At 33.1% G+C, this 15,460-nt stretch overlaps 1 protein-coding gene across 12 annotated transcripts; it reads right to left on the bottom strand.

Annotated features, from left to right (window-relative positions):
- Positions 1-2,170: 2,170 nt before the first annotated feature.
- Positions 2,171-14,966, bottom strand: LOC114181025. Of its 12 annotated transcripts, none has more exons than XR_003603723.1 (13): positions 14,476-14,966; positions 14,328-14,376; positions 7,966-8,360; positions 7,771-7,817; positions 6,576-6,647; positions 4,767-4,843; positions 4,093-4,249; positions 3,762-4,012; positions 3,457-3,668; positions 3,274-3,367; positions 3,096-3,197; positions 2,662-3,012; positions 2,171-2,430 (listed from the first exon to the last, which is right to left on the bottom strand). XR_003603723.1 is itself a non-coding variant. In XM_028067340.1 (12 exons), exons 1-4 carry the CDS (start codon positions 10,691-10,693, stop codon positions 9,016-9,018), a joined length of 1,437 nt encoding a protein of 478 aa, XP_027923141.1. In that variant the 5' UTR covers positions 10,694-14,286; the 3' UTR covers positions 3,095-3,197; positions 3,274-3,367; positions 3,457-3,668; positions 3,762-4,012; positions 4,093-4,249; positions 4,767-4,843; positions 6,576-6,647; positions 7,771-7,817; positions 7,966-9,015. The 12 variants fall into 12 exon arrangements, 6 of the variants coding, with proteins under 6 accessions (XP_027923141.1, XP_027923140.1, XP_027923142.1 ...); XR_003603724.1 differs by having other exon boundaries at positions 7,966-8,080; positions 14,476-14,960; XR_003603725.1 differs by having other exon boundaries at positions 7,966-8,039; positions 14,476-14,960.
- Between the last annotated feature and the right edge of the window lie 494 nt (positions 14,967-15,460).

Here is a 15,460-nt window from a genome sequence, read left to right as displayed (position 1 = left end):
TAGAATATCCAAGAATATTTTATGCAACTAAAATCACCTTTTAAAACATTTTTATGGCACAAGTTCAATAAACCCAATTATCAGAATTTTCAATTTAGACATTCTTTTAAACACAAAATTTCAATGAAATACCCATAATTAAACATTAAATGAGGGCATAAATATGAACTCTTCAATTGTGTTGTAAAGCGTTAAAGCTTTCCAAAAACATGAGATTAAGTACTACTAAAAATAGTCAAACAACAAAGGGTATGAAAGAATTTGTACTTGGATCCTAAAGATTGGAGCAGAGAGATTAATTTAAATGAAAATGGTGAAGGCATTGTTGAAATTCCACAAGAATTGTAATTATAGTGGAAAACATTGGTGACAAAATATTTATCCAAAGAATGGATTTAGTTCCTTCTGATTCAGATTTGCCTTTTAAATTTTAAAGAAGATAATTTCTAATCTCACTATGCTTTGTAGTGACAATCAACAAAAGTGATGAAGGATTGACCCCAACCAAGGATGGAGGCACATGCTTAAGAAGACTAAGCATGTTTAGAAAGGAAGTTCACTAATCCTTCATCCTTTTCATTTGTGTTTGTTATTTTTGATTCCCAAAGTTGACTTAGTTGAATAAACTTTAGTTGACTTGTTGACCTTTGACTAGGTTTGACTATTTGACTATAGTTGACTTGACTTAAGCCAACATGCTAATCTATGTTTATTTGCTTTTGTAGGTTAATTAGGAGTAAGAAAGCAATGCTAGGTGACGCGTGATGATTGGGGAACATAAATGATGTGGAGGAGAGAGTAAAGCAAAGGCATAAAGCATAAAGAAAAAGGCATAAAGCAAGTGTACCTATGTACCTTTGGTCTCCTTTGTTTTTAGCACACTTTGGCCACTTTTTGGAGACATATGAGACACATTCTTTGTCTCTTTTTGTGCTAGAACGAAATTAGCCTTGCACACACCATAGTTAGCTCTTTTGTCTCTCATTTTTGTAACCTTATTTGACCTAGTTTCTAGAAGCTACGGTTAAGTTTTTGTAGAGACATCCTTAGGTATCTTTTATTTGCTTAGAGGCCCCTAAACTCTTATATATAAAGGGTGTTCCTAGACATGTAAAAGGGTTGAACATTTTGAAGTAAAAACACTCTTGTGTCTCAACCATTTGTGAGAGTTTCCTCCCTAGGGAGTGAATACTTTTAAGCCTTATCTTGCATAGCAAGTGGCGACACACATCCACTCATCTTCAAGGTTGCCATGGCTTCTAGCCTAGCCATGTAGTGGCGTGCTTCTCACATTTTTACCATTCCTTTCCTTTCCATTTTATGTCTTCTTCTTCCTTTAATTGTTCTTGGTTTTCTATGATTTATGTGCTTTCCATTTCCTTTTTGTTTTAAATTAATCCATCATCTTCTTCTCTTGAGCTTTGTGAAAGGAACCTTCACATCTAGATAGCTTGCTATCTTAATGTCCAGTGGGGATTTCATTTAGCTTTCTTAATCAACTCACACCATATTCAATGATCTTAAAAAGGAAGAAGATAATTCTTCATCATTTGGTATCTAAAGCCTAGGTTATCTTGAATATGATGTTTTTCACGTGCTAACCTTGTCTTGTTGTAGCTATCTTTGTATGGTTCAAATCCATTTTCATTGCACAAAAAAATAGTGTTGCACTACAAAAAAAAAAGCTAAATTGTGGAGGTTTTAATTTTGTTTAGTGGGGGTTTTTACCCTCCACAAAATAATTTGCAGGGGTTTTTCAAACCTCTACAGTTAGGTTCCCCACAAGTTATTTGTGGAGGTTTTCTATAACCCCTAGTATCATGTTTATATTGTGGAAGTTTTTTAATGGAGGGTTATAACCTCTCCTATTCATGACTGTTATTTTGTAGAGGTTTAAAACCTCCTTTATTTCCATAAACCTATTTGATTCCAAAATTCCTATTTTTCATTTTTTTGTGGGGGTTAATACCCTCCTCAATTTGAGGATTATACTGTAAAAATTTTAACCTGTTTCGTTTGTATTAATTAATTTGTAGATTTAATCCTGTATTTTTCTTGCATTATTCAAATCTCATAGAAAAACAATATTTTGTTTGTAATTAGAATTTCCTATTATACTTGACAATGTATGTCATCATTTAAGGTACTTATATTTTTACATCAACAATATTTTTTTGTAAACTTCAATCAAATACTTCAACCAAAGTTCTCAAATATATATCTTTAGAACTTTTGATTCTCAAAATCAACATATTAACATAAAAGCAATTTAAATTGAAACAATTACAACTTAATCCATACTTACTCAAAGTTCATAATACACTAAAATAGTTTCATCCAAAAAACATCATAAACACCCTAAATGTTGCTACCACCAGATGATCCTCTTGTACCCATAGAAGACTCAGGCTCATTTGCATCCCCGGTTTACTGAAATTATAAAAGATAAATATTAGCTGCAAGAAGGACGTCAACCTCAAATCATGAAATCAACATGCATATACTAAAATAGTTTATTACTAGATCATTGACCTGCACAAAAATCAGGATTATTTGGTATCGATGATTAACTCACACCGATACAGTATAATTCTTGTATCAAAAATCACATCACAAATAAGTACCAAGATAATTAGTTTCCAAAGGCTGGACATAACTTACTTGTGGTTGAGGATCAAAGAAGGCAGTTAATTCATCAGGGATCTTTCTTTCCTTCATTATCATGTAGGCTTTTAGTTCACCCAAGGTGGTTTGAATTTGGGATTCTAAATTAGTGTACTTTTGTTACCACTGATCAGAAGATGTTGATGATGTGGCAGCACTAGATGAAACAATGCTTAAATCCGAAAGTCAAAATCTTGTATTTCTAAATGAGTTAGTAGGAGCTGCTCCTAAACCCATGCATCGCACCCTCCCAGAATGCTTTGGGCCTAACACTTTACCAACAACATCATTAGGGGAAACCTCTGATTCATCATTAGTGCTTTGAGTCAAACCCACTTCAATTTGTTCCTATAGGCATACAACAATATATAGTGAAAACGCTAAACATTGAAGGAAAATGCACAAAAATATCATATTATGGTACAACTAACCGATATAGCCTTTGCCGCATCATTTACAAATGATCCATCCTTTCTTCTTTGAGTATCAATGTATAACTTTCCCCGACTAGGCAGCTGTCCAGTTTCCAAAAACTAAATAAAAAGAGAAGTTAAGTTAAATAGTAAAAATTAAAAAATAGTATAGTGTCATGTTAACTAATATCATTACCATCTCATGTCTTCTTCTTGACATAGGTTTAGAACCACCGGTATGAGGAATTACTTGCTTTTTGTGATTTTCTCTATTTTTTATTACAAATCTCCTATGAATAAACAAAATTGTAAGTTCACACAACAAAAAAAATATATCTACACAAACAATTCACACCATTCAAAATAATGTAACTTGTACCAATGTTTCTGGTTTTAGACGATAAGTAACAAAATGAGCCCACTGAGTTCTATCTATACCATTTGGCACATTACTTATGATTTCATTTTTGCTTTTTGTTGGATCATAGAACGTATTCCATAAATTCTGCCTATGTGCAGCCCACTTCCTACCAAGAGTTAGTTTGCAATACCGTGGTGCACTAGCTTCACCAGTCTTAAAAAAAACCTAGGCTTTTGAAAAAAGAAGACATAGTTAGTGTGTAAACATTTGAGTAAATGTAACATTTACAAAAGATATAAGGTCATACATGCATAAAGATATACCTGTAATATTTCCTTAAAGCATTCCAAAAAGTAAGTGTCAGGCATGCCTGTTTTCCCAGACCATCTTTCAAAATTAATTGGAAACAAATTACAATCAATTGCCAATGTACCACAATATCCTGCAAGCACGCCTTGTCCTTCACCAATTGCCATGCCTAACTCATCATAGTCCACAATGATGCGTTCCCCACGAGGTAAGTTATTTACTTCTCTGACCTTCACCTTAATTTTCTTGATAACTCCTTCTAAGTCTTTAACCATAAAACAACTTACTTAACCATAAGTAAAATTTTAAAAATTATGATCATGTAAAAATAAATATGACATATACCTATTGCATGAACAGTCCAAGATGATGAAGATTCACGTCGAACATATTTTGTAGATGTTTCAAGTTGCTGTGAGTTCTCGGTGGGCAATGAGGAATCTATTGGTGGTGTTGTGCTCATTGAAGTGTGGATTTCAGAAATGCTTCACCTTTGGCATGGCTACATATATTTATGAGAAACCAAAAGTGAATCACAACAGTGAAAACTAGATATAAAGAATGCATGGGGATTATCCACGAGGAAAAAAAGTTTATTCAGTGAAACTGGGTCAAAGTATCTATAAATTAATAACTTAGTTTAAGAGTACTATGCAGTTTTAAGAAAGTAAGGGATTGAGAATTTTTGACAATATTTATTTCATGCTTCAAATCAGGAAAAAAGAATAATACAGCAAAGACTCAATGTTCTAAAAGAATCTTTGGTCACACCACAAAAAGTTGAAAATAAATGCTACAATTTTGTTAAATCATATGTTAGGTCAGTAAGTCATGTTTGAAATAGAGGAAAAAATAATCGAATGAGTGGGGAGGGTAGGGAGTGTGATACAGGAATCATGCAGTGTGGCCAAAAGAGTGTGGCCAAAAGAGAGAAAAGGAGTACATACGAAAGGTGGGTAGTTCTAAATCAAGGAAATTAGATAGTATTTAGGAAAATCAAATCCAAGGGTGAGACTTACCTGCAGCTTGATCACTTTCAGCATGGGGGAGTACAACAGGAAAACCAAGTGAAATCCAAGGGTGAGTACCGTCAAACCTATTTACATGCAATGAATTTGTCATTACAAAAGTACACATACAATAGAATCAACTTGCTTGTTCATATTGCAAATACATTAACATAATAACAGAGATGGAAATAGAAAAATTTTGGAAGAGTCAGTGGTGTGGGTGAGGAATCCTTCTTCTTTGCTCTTTTTGTTAGTTATGTCTCTTTTTTAAGTGTTTTTGTTTTGTTTGGTGGTTTTGTTTACTTGAGGTGTTGCTAGACGGTTTTTTTTGTGTAAAGTTATAATGAGGTGACCTAAATGGTGTTTGCAAAATATTTCATTTGAAAACAACCACACCTAACAAATATTTCATTTGATAACATGCCTTTGGAATACTCATGAAGTCAAAGATCAAAACCATGTATATTTTAATGGCTTTTGGACTCAAGACTCAAGTTGTACAAACTCAACTCTTGGAAATGTTTGAGAAGCTATAAAAAATAGTTTATGATATTGCATAAGATGTTAATGTTAATATGTTACAAGAAAATAGTTTCACCGTATTTTCTTTGACTATAAACTAACTTACTCAAATATTTACGCAAACACTTAACTAGTGGTTCATTATACACTTTTAGTAACCTTAGAATATTTTTTAATCTATGCCAATTACAGACCAAGACTTTACCTTGCCAATAAAACTTTCTTTAACATAAACTAAAGGATCTTTACAATTTCAACCCCTTCACATACTTAGTCCATATTCAACTTATTTTTAATGTTTGACAAACCTACTATTCCGCAGGCACTCTGATATTATTTTAATATATAACATCATTAGTCGTGTCTTTTTTTCTTCTTCTTTTTCATTCCACAAACCGCGGAAACAAGAATTTTCTCGGAAAAAATAATAATTTAAAGAGACAATGATGTTTATATTATTAAAATAAAATAAAAAAGAATCAATTTACCTTACTCAAGTATATATACATTATTTATATAAACAAAGAATGATGCATCATGAACATTTTAGAACTCATTTAATATTTTTTTTTTGTGACCCTCAAAAATCAAGCCACTCTGCCATCTCAAAACAGAAATATGCAGCTCCCTTGGTTAGTCAAATATCAATATGCAGCAATACTCTTCGTTACCATTGCCCTTACCAAAGTTACTGTTTTTATTTCAATTTCCCTACCTTCAAACCAGAGAATCAGTCTAATCTATGGCTGCACGACAATTCAAAAATATTCTTAGATGCCATCCAAGTAACCCCTGATATTCGTGGTTCTATGGAGAATTATTCTGGACGTGTTATCTACAGAAAGCCATACCGACTTTGGAAACAGAAGAATAACCAAAACAATTTAGGTATATTCAATTTACTTTCAAATTTACTTTAGGAATATTTCTTCCTCAAAGTTATGGAAAAAGGTTATATTCAATTTGCTTTTATTTTCTTCTACTATGAGTGATTATGGATACAACCAAACAAAGAGTATATGTACATGTTGATGTGGCAAGGAGTTTTAACACATGTTGATAGTTCACTAATTCTCAAAGTGCACTCAGACAAGTTTCTTCATAAACAAACATGTAAATTAACCAACATGGTATAGATCAGATAGAAGACATTGCATTCATGAAAGCAAACCAAACAGAGATAGGGCACTTCAAAATATCTATAGAAAAATCATAGGCAGTACTTCAGAAGAAACCAAAATGGAATCACAAAAGCATAAAACATGAAGAAGTTCATGCAAAGGAAGGTGTACATACGAGTATATGCCAAAGTTGCTCAGTACTCCATAGTTAGGAATTTCACCAGAAAAGAAATTGATAGTCAAGTTCCTAAGACAGGAAGGAAAAAATGAATCATAAAGTGTAGAAGCAAGCTCAAAGAATCATAAAGAAATAAAGAGAAAAGCAAGGATTGTGATATTATTTGAACATTTAGGTATTAAATTATCAGTGCCTCACATATTGAAGGACCAAATTGATGATTAGTGTTGTCTTGGTTTACCCTTTATAGGAACTAAACACATGATAGCCAACTCTGAGTCAGGCTGTTATAATTTCTACACATACTTGTTTGTAAAGATGATAGCAAAGTCTTTTGAGAGAAACTGAAGAAGTGGTCATGATTATTTTATTATATTTTTCAATTTAAACAGTTCACAGTTAAAAATGAAACATTCACAGATTTCAGTGAGAGAAAAGGAACTGAGGACAAAACAAGCACTGTTGCCATTAAATCTACCCACACTAATAACAGATTAGCACCCAATACAATTGCAGCTATATCACACACTAACTACCTACACTAAAATACAAAAGAAGCACAATAGAGCTTTGAGCAAATCTAATGTAGAAGCAAGTATTCCTTCTCTTCTTTTCTCTCTCTTTATTGATAAGATATTACTGCTTTTACAATACTGCCAAACAGAAGAGATAAGAAGACCTATACTTAATTACCAACCCCAAATGTTTAAATTGACTTTTGATTATATAAAGACAATTTACAGCTACCCCAGGGCTTTATTTGCCTATTTTCTTTATTAGGAATTGAACCCTAAAACTTCATTTTACTTTATTCACATTCCAACCTTTTAAACCAAGTTGATAGGCTTAGATTCTCACAACACACTAAATAACAAACAGTATATGACAAAGAGGGAGAATAGTGGCATTTGATCTCATCACTCTGCTGCATGGTGTAGACCTACCTCACTTGAAGGGAACACTATCACAACTTATAGAATTTGATTATAGAATTTGATGATTCACTTGATGAAAGTACCAAGTGACTGTAACAGAAAAAATCATTTACAACATGTCTATTTTCAATTTCAGTTTTAGTTTTAGTTTTAGTTTCAGTATCATTTACAGAAAAAATCATGATGGATAACATAAATGCACTGCAATTTATAGGAAATTAATAAATACTTCTTTAGGAGTGAACCATTTCACTTACAGTGCTCTTAGATCAGAACAATTGGTAAGTTCACAACAAGGTCAGACCTAACAGATGAAAAAAATGCTTTAGATAGTTAAAGTTCACAACCAGAATGCATTTATTCTCCCCGCACAAAAAGGAAAAAAAAACTAAATAAAAAGTATAGCAGAGAATTTGTAGCAGAGAAAAAAATAAGAGATTCATAGTTCTAACCATCCATGGTGAGAGCAAGAGAAGAAGGACTGAAAACAACAGAAACCACCTATGGAGCCTTCAATATATGCTCTCTGTTGCAGAATTGATTCTGACAAAATGAGGTTTATAAACTCTACAAGGACAAATTGGTTAACATCTTAATTATTGAGAAAAGTCAACTAAGAATATGAAGCAGAAAATTCTAAAGAAAATTCTATAATGACATATTATCTAACTGTATATAATGAGGATTTGTTATGCTTTTCTAGAAGCTAATGAAGTGCAAGAAATTGTATATAAGTTATAACTTGTGAAGAGAACCAGAGAAGAAAGAGAACTAGAGAAGAAAGAGAACCAGAGAATAAAGAGTACACTTTTTATTATAGGTTCTTTATATATATGTCCTTCCTAACCTGAAATTGACAAGAGTAAGCAACATATAATCACCTTAAGAAAATAACATTAAGAAATCAAACATGAGTCAAGTATACATGCATTGAAAATAACTTTGAATATAAAAAATATTACCTTTAAGAAAAAATTTACTACTAATTATTTTTTCAACTCATACATTTGAGTCAGGGATATCACCATCTAAATGGTTTGTAGCCAATTGCACATATTCATTGTCATTACTATAAAATTTTTTCTAGCTCTTGATCTTGGTATGGCTCATTTTCATATACCTCTTCTACTATTTCTCCCATTTCATACAAATCTCTTGGCTTTAAATGCACAACAACACTCCATCCTTTATTGACCACATCATCTACATAATATACCATTTGTGCTTGAGATGCCAAAATATAAGGTTCATGTTCTTCACGATCTCCAATATGAATTAGTCTATCAAAGTTAACACAATTAAAATTCCATTGATCCTTTTTATATCCTCTTTCTCGTGTAGTATTTGCCCACTTACACTTGAAAAGAACAACTTTGAATTGACCATAATAATTAAGCTCAATGAAATTCTCCAACTTTCCATAATAGGATAAGTCCACTTGCCTTAAGTTCCTGTCAACACTGCTTGATACACAAGCTGTATTAGATGTTAAAAACACACCACTATTTTTGTGTTCTCAATCCCTCATCTCGAGTCAATGTTCGAAATTTAAACCCATTGATGTTGTACGTAGTAAATCTGTTAGCATTTTCCAATGGACCTCGTGCTAGAAACTTTAAGTCATTAGACATTGTATTTGTTGTGTCTGGATTCATAATCTAAATAAAGAAGTTATGTTAGCCATAATTGAAAGAAAACATAGTAAATAATAGAAAGTGTACTATTTGATAACCCACCCGCCTTTGAAACCAATCAACAAACTCTTTAAACACTCTAGTTTCGATCTCAGTGGTTGAAGGTCGCCTTCCCCTTGAACTTCTTTTTATTAGTTGTCTAAATTCACTACATATATAATCAAACAAAATGACTAATATAATTTAATTAGTTTAAATACAAATCACACACTTAATATAGATTACTCACTCAACAAATGGTGTGACTATTGCACAATTTAAAAGCACATATTGATGGGCTTGTAGTTTTTGCATCCGAGTTAAAGTAAAATTCGAGGAACCTCCTACTGGCTTCCCACCTTGTGGGAAGATAGATGACAGAAAAGGCTCATTATCACCTGTTTTATCACAAACACGTCTTGGTCTATTGAACCTTGTCTCTATATCTTCAATGTATCTAGAACAAAAGGTAAGAGACTTTTTAGCTAAGTATCCCTCAGCTATAGAACCTTCTGGTTTTGCCTTGTTTCGTACAAAGGTCTTTAAATGACCTAATTCCCTATAATAATGAGAAATTATTAGAGTAAACTACTTGGATATTTATGATAATGATACCTTAATATAAAAGTACTAAGCATTACCTTTCTATAGGATACATATATCGATAATGAACTGGACCTCCAAGTTTTGCTTCCTCTACCAGATGGACAGTTAAATGAACCATAACTTTGAAGAATGATGGTGGGAATAACATCTCTAAGTGGCAAAGTGTTAGCACAATGCAATCTTGAAGCATTTCAAGTTCTTGTGGATTTAAACTATTACTACAAAGGACTTTAAAAAATGAGCAAAACTCCACCAAGGTTGCAATGACATGGTTTGGTAACAAATTACGTATTGCCAGCGGTAGTAATTGCTCCATAATAATATGGCAATCGTGACTTTTTAGCCCGAATATTTTTTGTTGCACCTCATCAACACATCTAGAAATGTTACTTGAGTAACCATCCGGTACTATAACATTTTTCAAAGTTTTGACAAACAACTTTTTGGTATCACGAGTTAGTGAAAACAAAGCAAGGTGATATCTTCCATTATCATCTGGCCAAAGATCCTCTCTTATGCCCATTTCCTTTAAATCTTTCCTAGCATTTACATTGTCTTTGGATTTAGGCTTTTCATTTAACAAAGTATACACCAAATTGTCAAATACATTTTTTTCAATATGCATGAAATCTAAATTATGGCGTAACAAATTAGACTCCCAATACGGAAGTTCAAAGAAAATGCTTCTTTTTTTCCATTGTTTAACTTCTTCTCTAGATCTTTTTCCTCTACCATCCAAAATTACTCCTCTCCCAAATGTAACATTAATATTTTCAACTTGCCTAAAAATGTCAGATCCTGATAATTTTAGTGGTGGATTCCTTGTTTCAGTGCTTCCATCAAAGCGAACACGATTCAATATGAATCTATGGTTTCTACTAAAAAAGCGACGATGCCCCATAAAACACCACTTCTTATTATAAGGAAGACGACAAGGTTTTGCATCAAAGTTACAAGTAGGGCAAGCTAAACCTGTATGTGTTCCAACCAGATAAAATGCATAGGCCAGGAAAGTCACTAATTGTCCACATAAGAGCTACTCGCATCCTAAAAGTTTCATTCAATGAAGAATCAAAGGTCTCCACACCATCATTCCATAGCTCACGTAACTCATCCACAAGGGGTTGTAAGTACACATCAATATTATTTCCTGGCATTTGCTTGCCTGGAATGATCATGGATAGGATCAATGAAGTGTGCTTCATACATATCCATGGTGGAAGATTGTATGGAATTAAAAACACTGGCCAAATACTATAAGTAGAACTCATAGTACCAAAAGGATTAAAACCATCACTAGCAAGGCCTAAACGAACATTTCGAGGATCAGAAGCAAACTCAGGGTGCAATAAACTAAATGTTTTCCATGCCTCACCATCCCTTGGATGCCTTATGAACCCATCCTTGTTCTCTAAAGAATGCCATCTCATATGCTCTGCAGTCTTAGAACACATAAACAATCTTTGCAATCTTGGTTTCAATGGAAAGTAACGCAAAACTTTTGCACGTTGCTTTTTTTTTCTTCTTCGGGTTCCATCTAGATGTACCGCAATGTTTGCATGTTTGCAAATCTTTTTCATCATCTCTTAAATATAACATACAATCATTCGGACATGCATCTATTTTGGTATAGTTAAGACCAAGTTTGTTGATGGTTTTCTTAGCCTCATAAAAAGAAAGAGGCAAGTTTGCTTCATTAAATATTTTAACAAATCTAGGATCATAGTCATTGCCTTGTCACTTAATCCACACAAAACCTTGATGTGATATAATTTGATTACAAACTCTAATTTTGTGTACTTGCTCCCGTCACACAATGTTTGATTTCCATCATTGAGAAACTCAATAAACTCATTATAATGCTCCTTTAGGCTTTCATTCAAAACATCATCTACACCCAATGGTTGTGTTTTGCCTAGATTAGTACCTTCTTGCCTATAGTGCCCAAATGCTTCATTGATCATTGTTTCCATTGGATTTTCATAATGAAATGCCTCTTGTATATCATCTTCATTACTAGAAATATCTTCTATTTGTTTCTCACCATGAAGATTCCATATAACATAATTTTTGGGAAATGCTTTTAAAATCAAGTGCTCCTCAACTACGCCTCTAGTTTGCCATTTCATAAACCCACATTTGGGACATGGGCATTTAATTGTATCTCCTACAACCCCATTTTCAAAAGCAAAATCTAAGAATTTTTTTAAACCAATTGAGTATTCAATTGTATTCCGAGGTTTAACAATCCAAGATTTATCCATTGAAATAGATACCTAAACAAAATGACAATGAGTATTTTATAAAATACACAAACACTTATAAAACATAGAAGAATATAAGAAATATGGTTCACCAATAACTAAATAAGAAATATGGTAAATTAATGTGCTCTAAAATTGAAAGGAGATACTAATAATAAAGATACACAAATGTATTATAAAAAGACTATTCAAAAAAGTAAATTATATTCGATTAATTCGTTAGGAAATGTACTCTCTCTCTCTCTTACAATAGTCAAATCTAAGATAGATAAGGCACAACATGGAAAGATGATGAAGCTGTCTATTTCCTATGCACACAACTTTTGGTCTGAAAAGGTCATGTGGGATTTTTGCTCTTTGAATGGAAAACTCAACGCAGACCTTCACATATATCTTCACTATCATGAGTTCCTATTTCTATGCAATAACCTATTATTATTATTCAGTTTTTGTGGTTTCAATTTCCCAACCAGAACAACAGTGTGTCAGCATATTCCATTCCATTGATTTCTTCATATTTCATTCCAGTTTTTAAGTTTATACCATCTCAAATCCATAACTATTCATCTTTATATAGTTTTCTTTTGTCTGTTTATGAAATAAACAATAAAGCAAGGATTATTATAGCTGGGCTTCTATGGTAGTGAACAATGACCTACAAATTAGGGCACTCTTAAAAAGGTAAAGTTGTACATATATATGGATATGTGTACCTGTATCAATACACGTTATTGAGTACTTTGTATTTAGAATTTTTTAAAAATTTTGAAAAACATATCCAAGTTACTATTAGATATTACAGTTAAAGAATAATAGAGAATATATTTAAATTATCATGTCAACTTTGACAAATAAATAAGTAACCAGAAAAAAAGTATGCAGAGTAGGAAGGAGCAACAGTGTATCCATTTTCATGGATATCAAAACTCAATGAATGTACCTTTTACCTTTAATAGCTGAACAAAATTATGATATCCGATAATTAAACAAATATCGAAGTGCAAGAAAGCATCAACCATAATAGAGGAGGCTATTCTTTCAACTATAATTGTCATAATTTAACTTAGGGGAGACATCCTTGCAGCCAGGCCTTTTGTTCTTTTAGCTACTGGGGGCCACTCAAAAAGTTCGGTTCAGTGGTAAATAATAAAGGACCAGTGATGCAGTACGATCCATGTCTAAGAAAAATGCACAGTTGTAGTTATAAGCATGTGCTCACTTTAAGTCATAAGCACTAACAAATGGGGAACTTCCACTGGGCACAGACGATAAAACTATGAAAGTACAATACACCCCAACTCACTCTGAAATAATACTTCTATTTTTGGAGAGCTTGTAGAAAAGATGAATCCATGCATGACTTTAACAAAATGGAAATGTGTGGCTTACCACACTAGTGGTTAATAGCTTCTCTTTTAAAATAATAATGCATATAAACTCATTGACATTCCTTTTCTATTTTTGTCATGAAATATAAGGATGCAGAAAAATGTCTCAGAATTGTAAAATCATGAGAATTCAAGATTTGCATAAAACTTAAACATCAATAAGAAAAAAAAAATCGTCTAAAAAATTTTATATAAAAAATATATAATTATAATTTTTTACATTACTTTTTAATTATGGAATCAAACACTTATAGGTAAATATGATAGTTTACTGGTTTCTAGCTAGCTTTTTAGTTAACTACTAAAGACCACTCAGAAGAGCATATAGCTTATCCATTTTAAATAACTTTCATCCTAAGATTTAATTGTTTTGCACGTATTTACAACAGAAGCCTCTGAATTTTAGCAATTCAAATCCCTGTCAAACTGGGAAAGGTGATATTTCTTACTAAAAAACACAGAATCAACTATGAAGAAAAAGACTAAGGACAGAAAACACATAATCCTTTTCTCTTTACAGACAACTTTTCCACCCTCTTTAAAAATACATTTAAATTACCTTCTCAATTTAGAGGTAAAATGGATTTTCTAGAGCCATTTCTCCCCTGCTCCAAGTGGGAGCAACAACCTATCAGTTTTCAGTGACATCAAAACTTCACGAATGTATCATACAACATTTCATCATTTCATCATCACCCTTTCACATTTCATCATTAAATATAGAATAGCACTTGCTATTTTCAATACCCACTAAAGAAATTGTGAGCATCATTAAACATATTGAAGAAGTTCATTTCACTTTATCTTCTTCTTTTATTCACATAAAATAGCAACAGAGCAAAATTAACCTTAATGTTTATCTACTAGAGAAGTGAATAACTACCAGGACAGGAAATAGAGGCAGCACCCTTTGATAGCAATGTATGAATCGCCTGTTAAAGAAAAAACAAAATATAACATCCAACACTTCTACCTCACACAGTGAACATAAAATCTTAACCAGGAACATAAAAGGTATATGGATAAGGAACCTCTAGATAACGAAAGAGGCTACCACAGAAGGAGATGGCGCGATGACAGAAAGGGGAAACAGAGACAACGCGACATAGATGAAACGAAGAAGACAACGCCGTCGGAGATGGCGCAACGATGTGATTGTGATGGCGTGATGAAGATGAAGGGCGCAACGGAGATGGGAGGGCGCGACAAAGATGGGAGGGCGCGACGGAGATGGGAGGGCACGACGGAGATGGGACAGCGCGACGAAGATCGGACGGCGCGACGAAGATCGGACGGCGCGACAGAGATCGCTGCACGTGATGGTTGACTTAGGTTTTTGATTGGTTGAGGCTACGACACTGAACTTCGGTCTTCGATTGGTTGAGGCTGCGACACTAAACTTAGGTTGTGGGAAAATTTCATTCTAATTTTTCTGATTTGGGAGGAACACGTGTGTTTGCTCGAAGAAAAATGTATTCCAATTTGCGGAGGTTATAAACCTCCTAAAAAAAATAAAAAACCTCCTCTGTTATCAATTTTTAAATAAGAGCTTTATTTGTGGAGGTCTTTTTAACCTCCATAAAATGATCCATGCAATATATCTTTTTTTTTGTAGTGTTGGCAGAAAACGTAACGATTTTAAAACATTAAATTGCACCATCTTAACGGTCCAAAAATTACGTTTTTGGTGTCAAAAGAAAGCTCTTTGAGTCTAGTTTCCAGAAAAAAAAGAACCAACGCATTTGGAGTTCTGTGGAGAAATGTATGATCAAATAAGTGAGCAAAGATCAGATCTGCCAAGAATACGTGAATCAGCGTTTTCAGGTTCTGTTGTGACAGTTTGGCTACCATTTTTGCATCTCTTTAAGCTCCTAAATGTGGTTGGGTAACATGTCTTTGGATGCTTAGTCTTTGAGCCTCAAATCCATGAGTTTAAATGCATGATAGCTACATGTTTGTATCTTTGTGTATGTCATGTTGAGTCTTTAAATGTGTCTAACTTTTGCTTGAGTCATA

Source organism: Vigna unguiculata, chromosome 4 (genome assembly GCF_004118075.2).
Source record: "Vigna unguiculata cultivar IT97K-499-35 chromosome 4, ASM411807v1, whole genome shotgun sequence".
Classification (NCBI taxonomy): Eukaryota; Viridiplantae; Streptophyta; class Magnoliopsida; order Fabales; family Fabaceae; genus Vigna; species Vigna unguiculata.
Note: the sequence above shows the minus strand (reverse complement) of the source record. Positions and strands in the feature narration are given on the sequence as shown.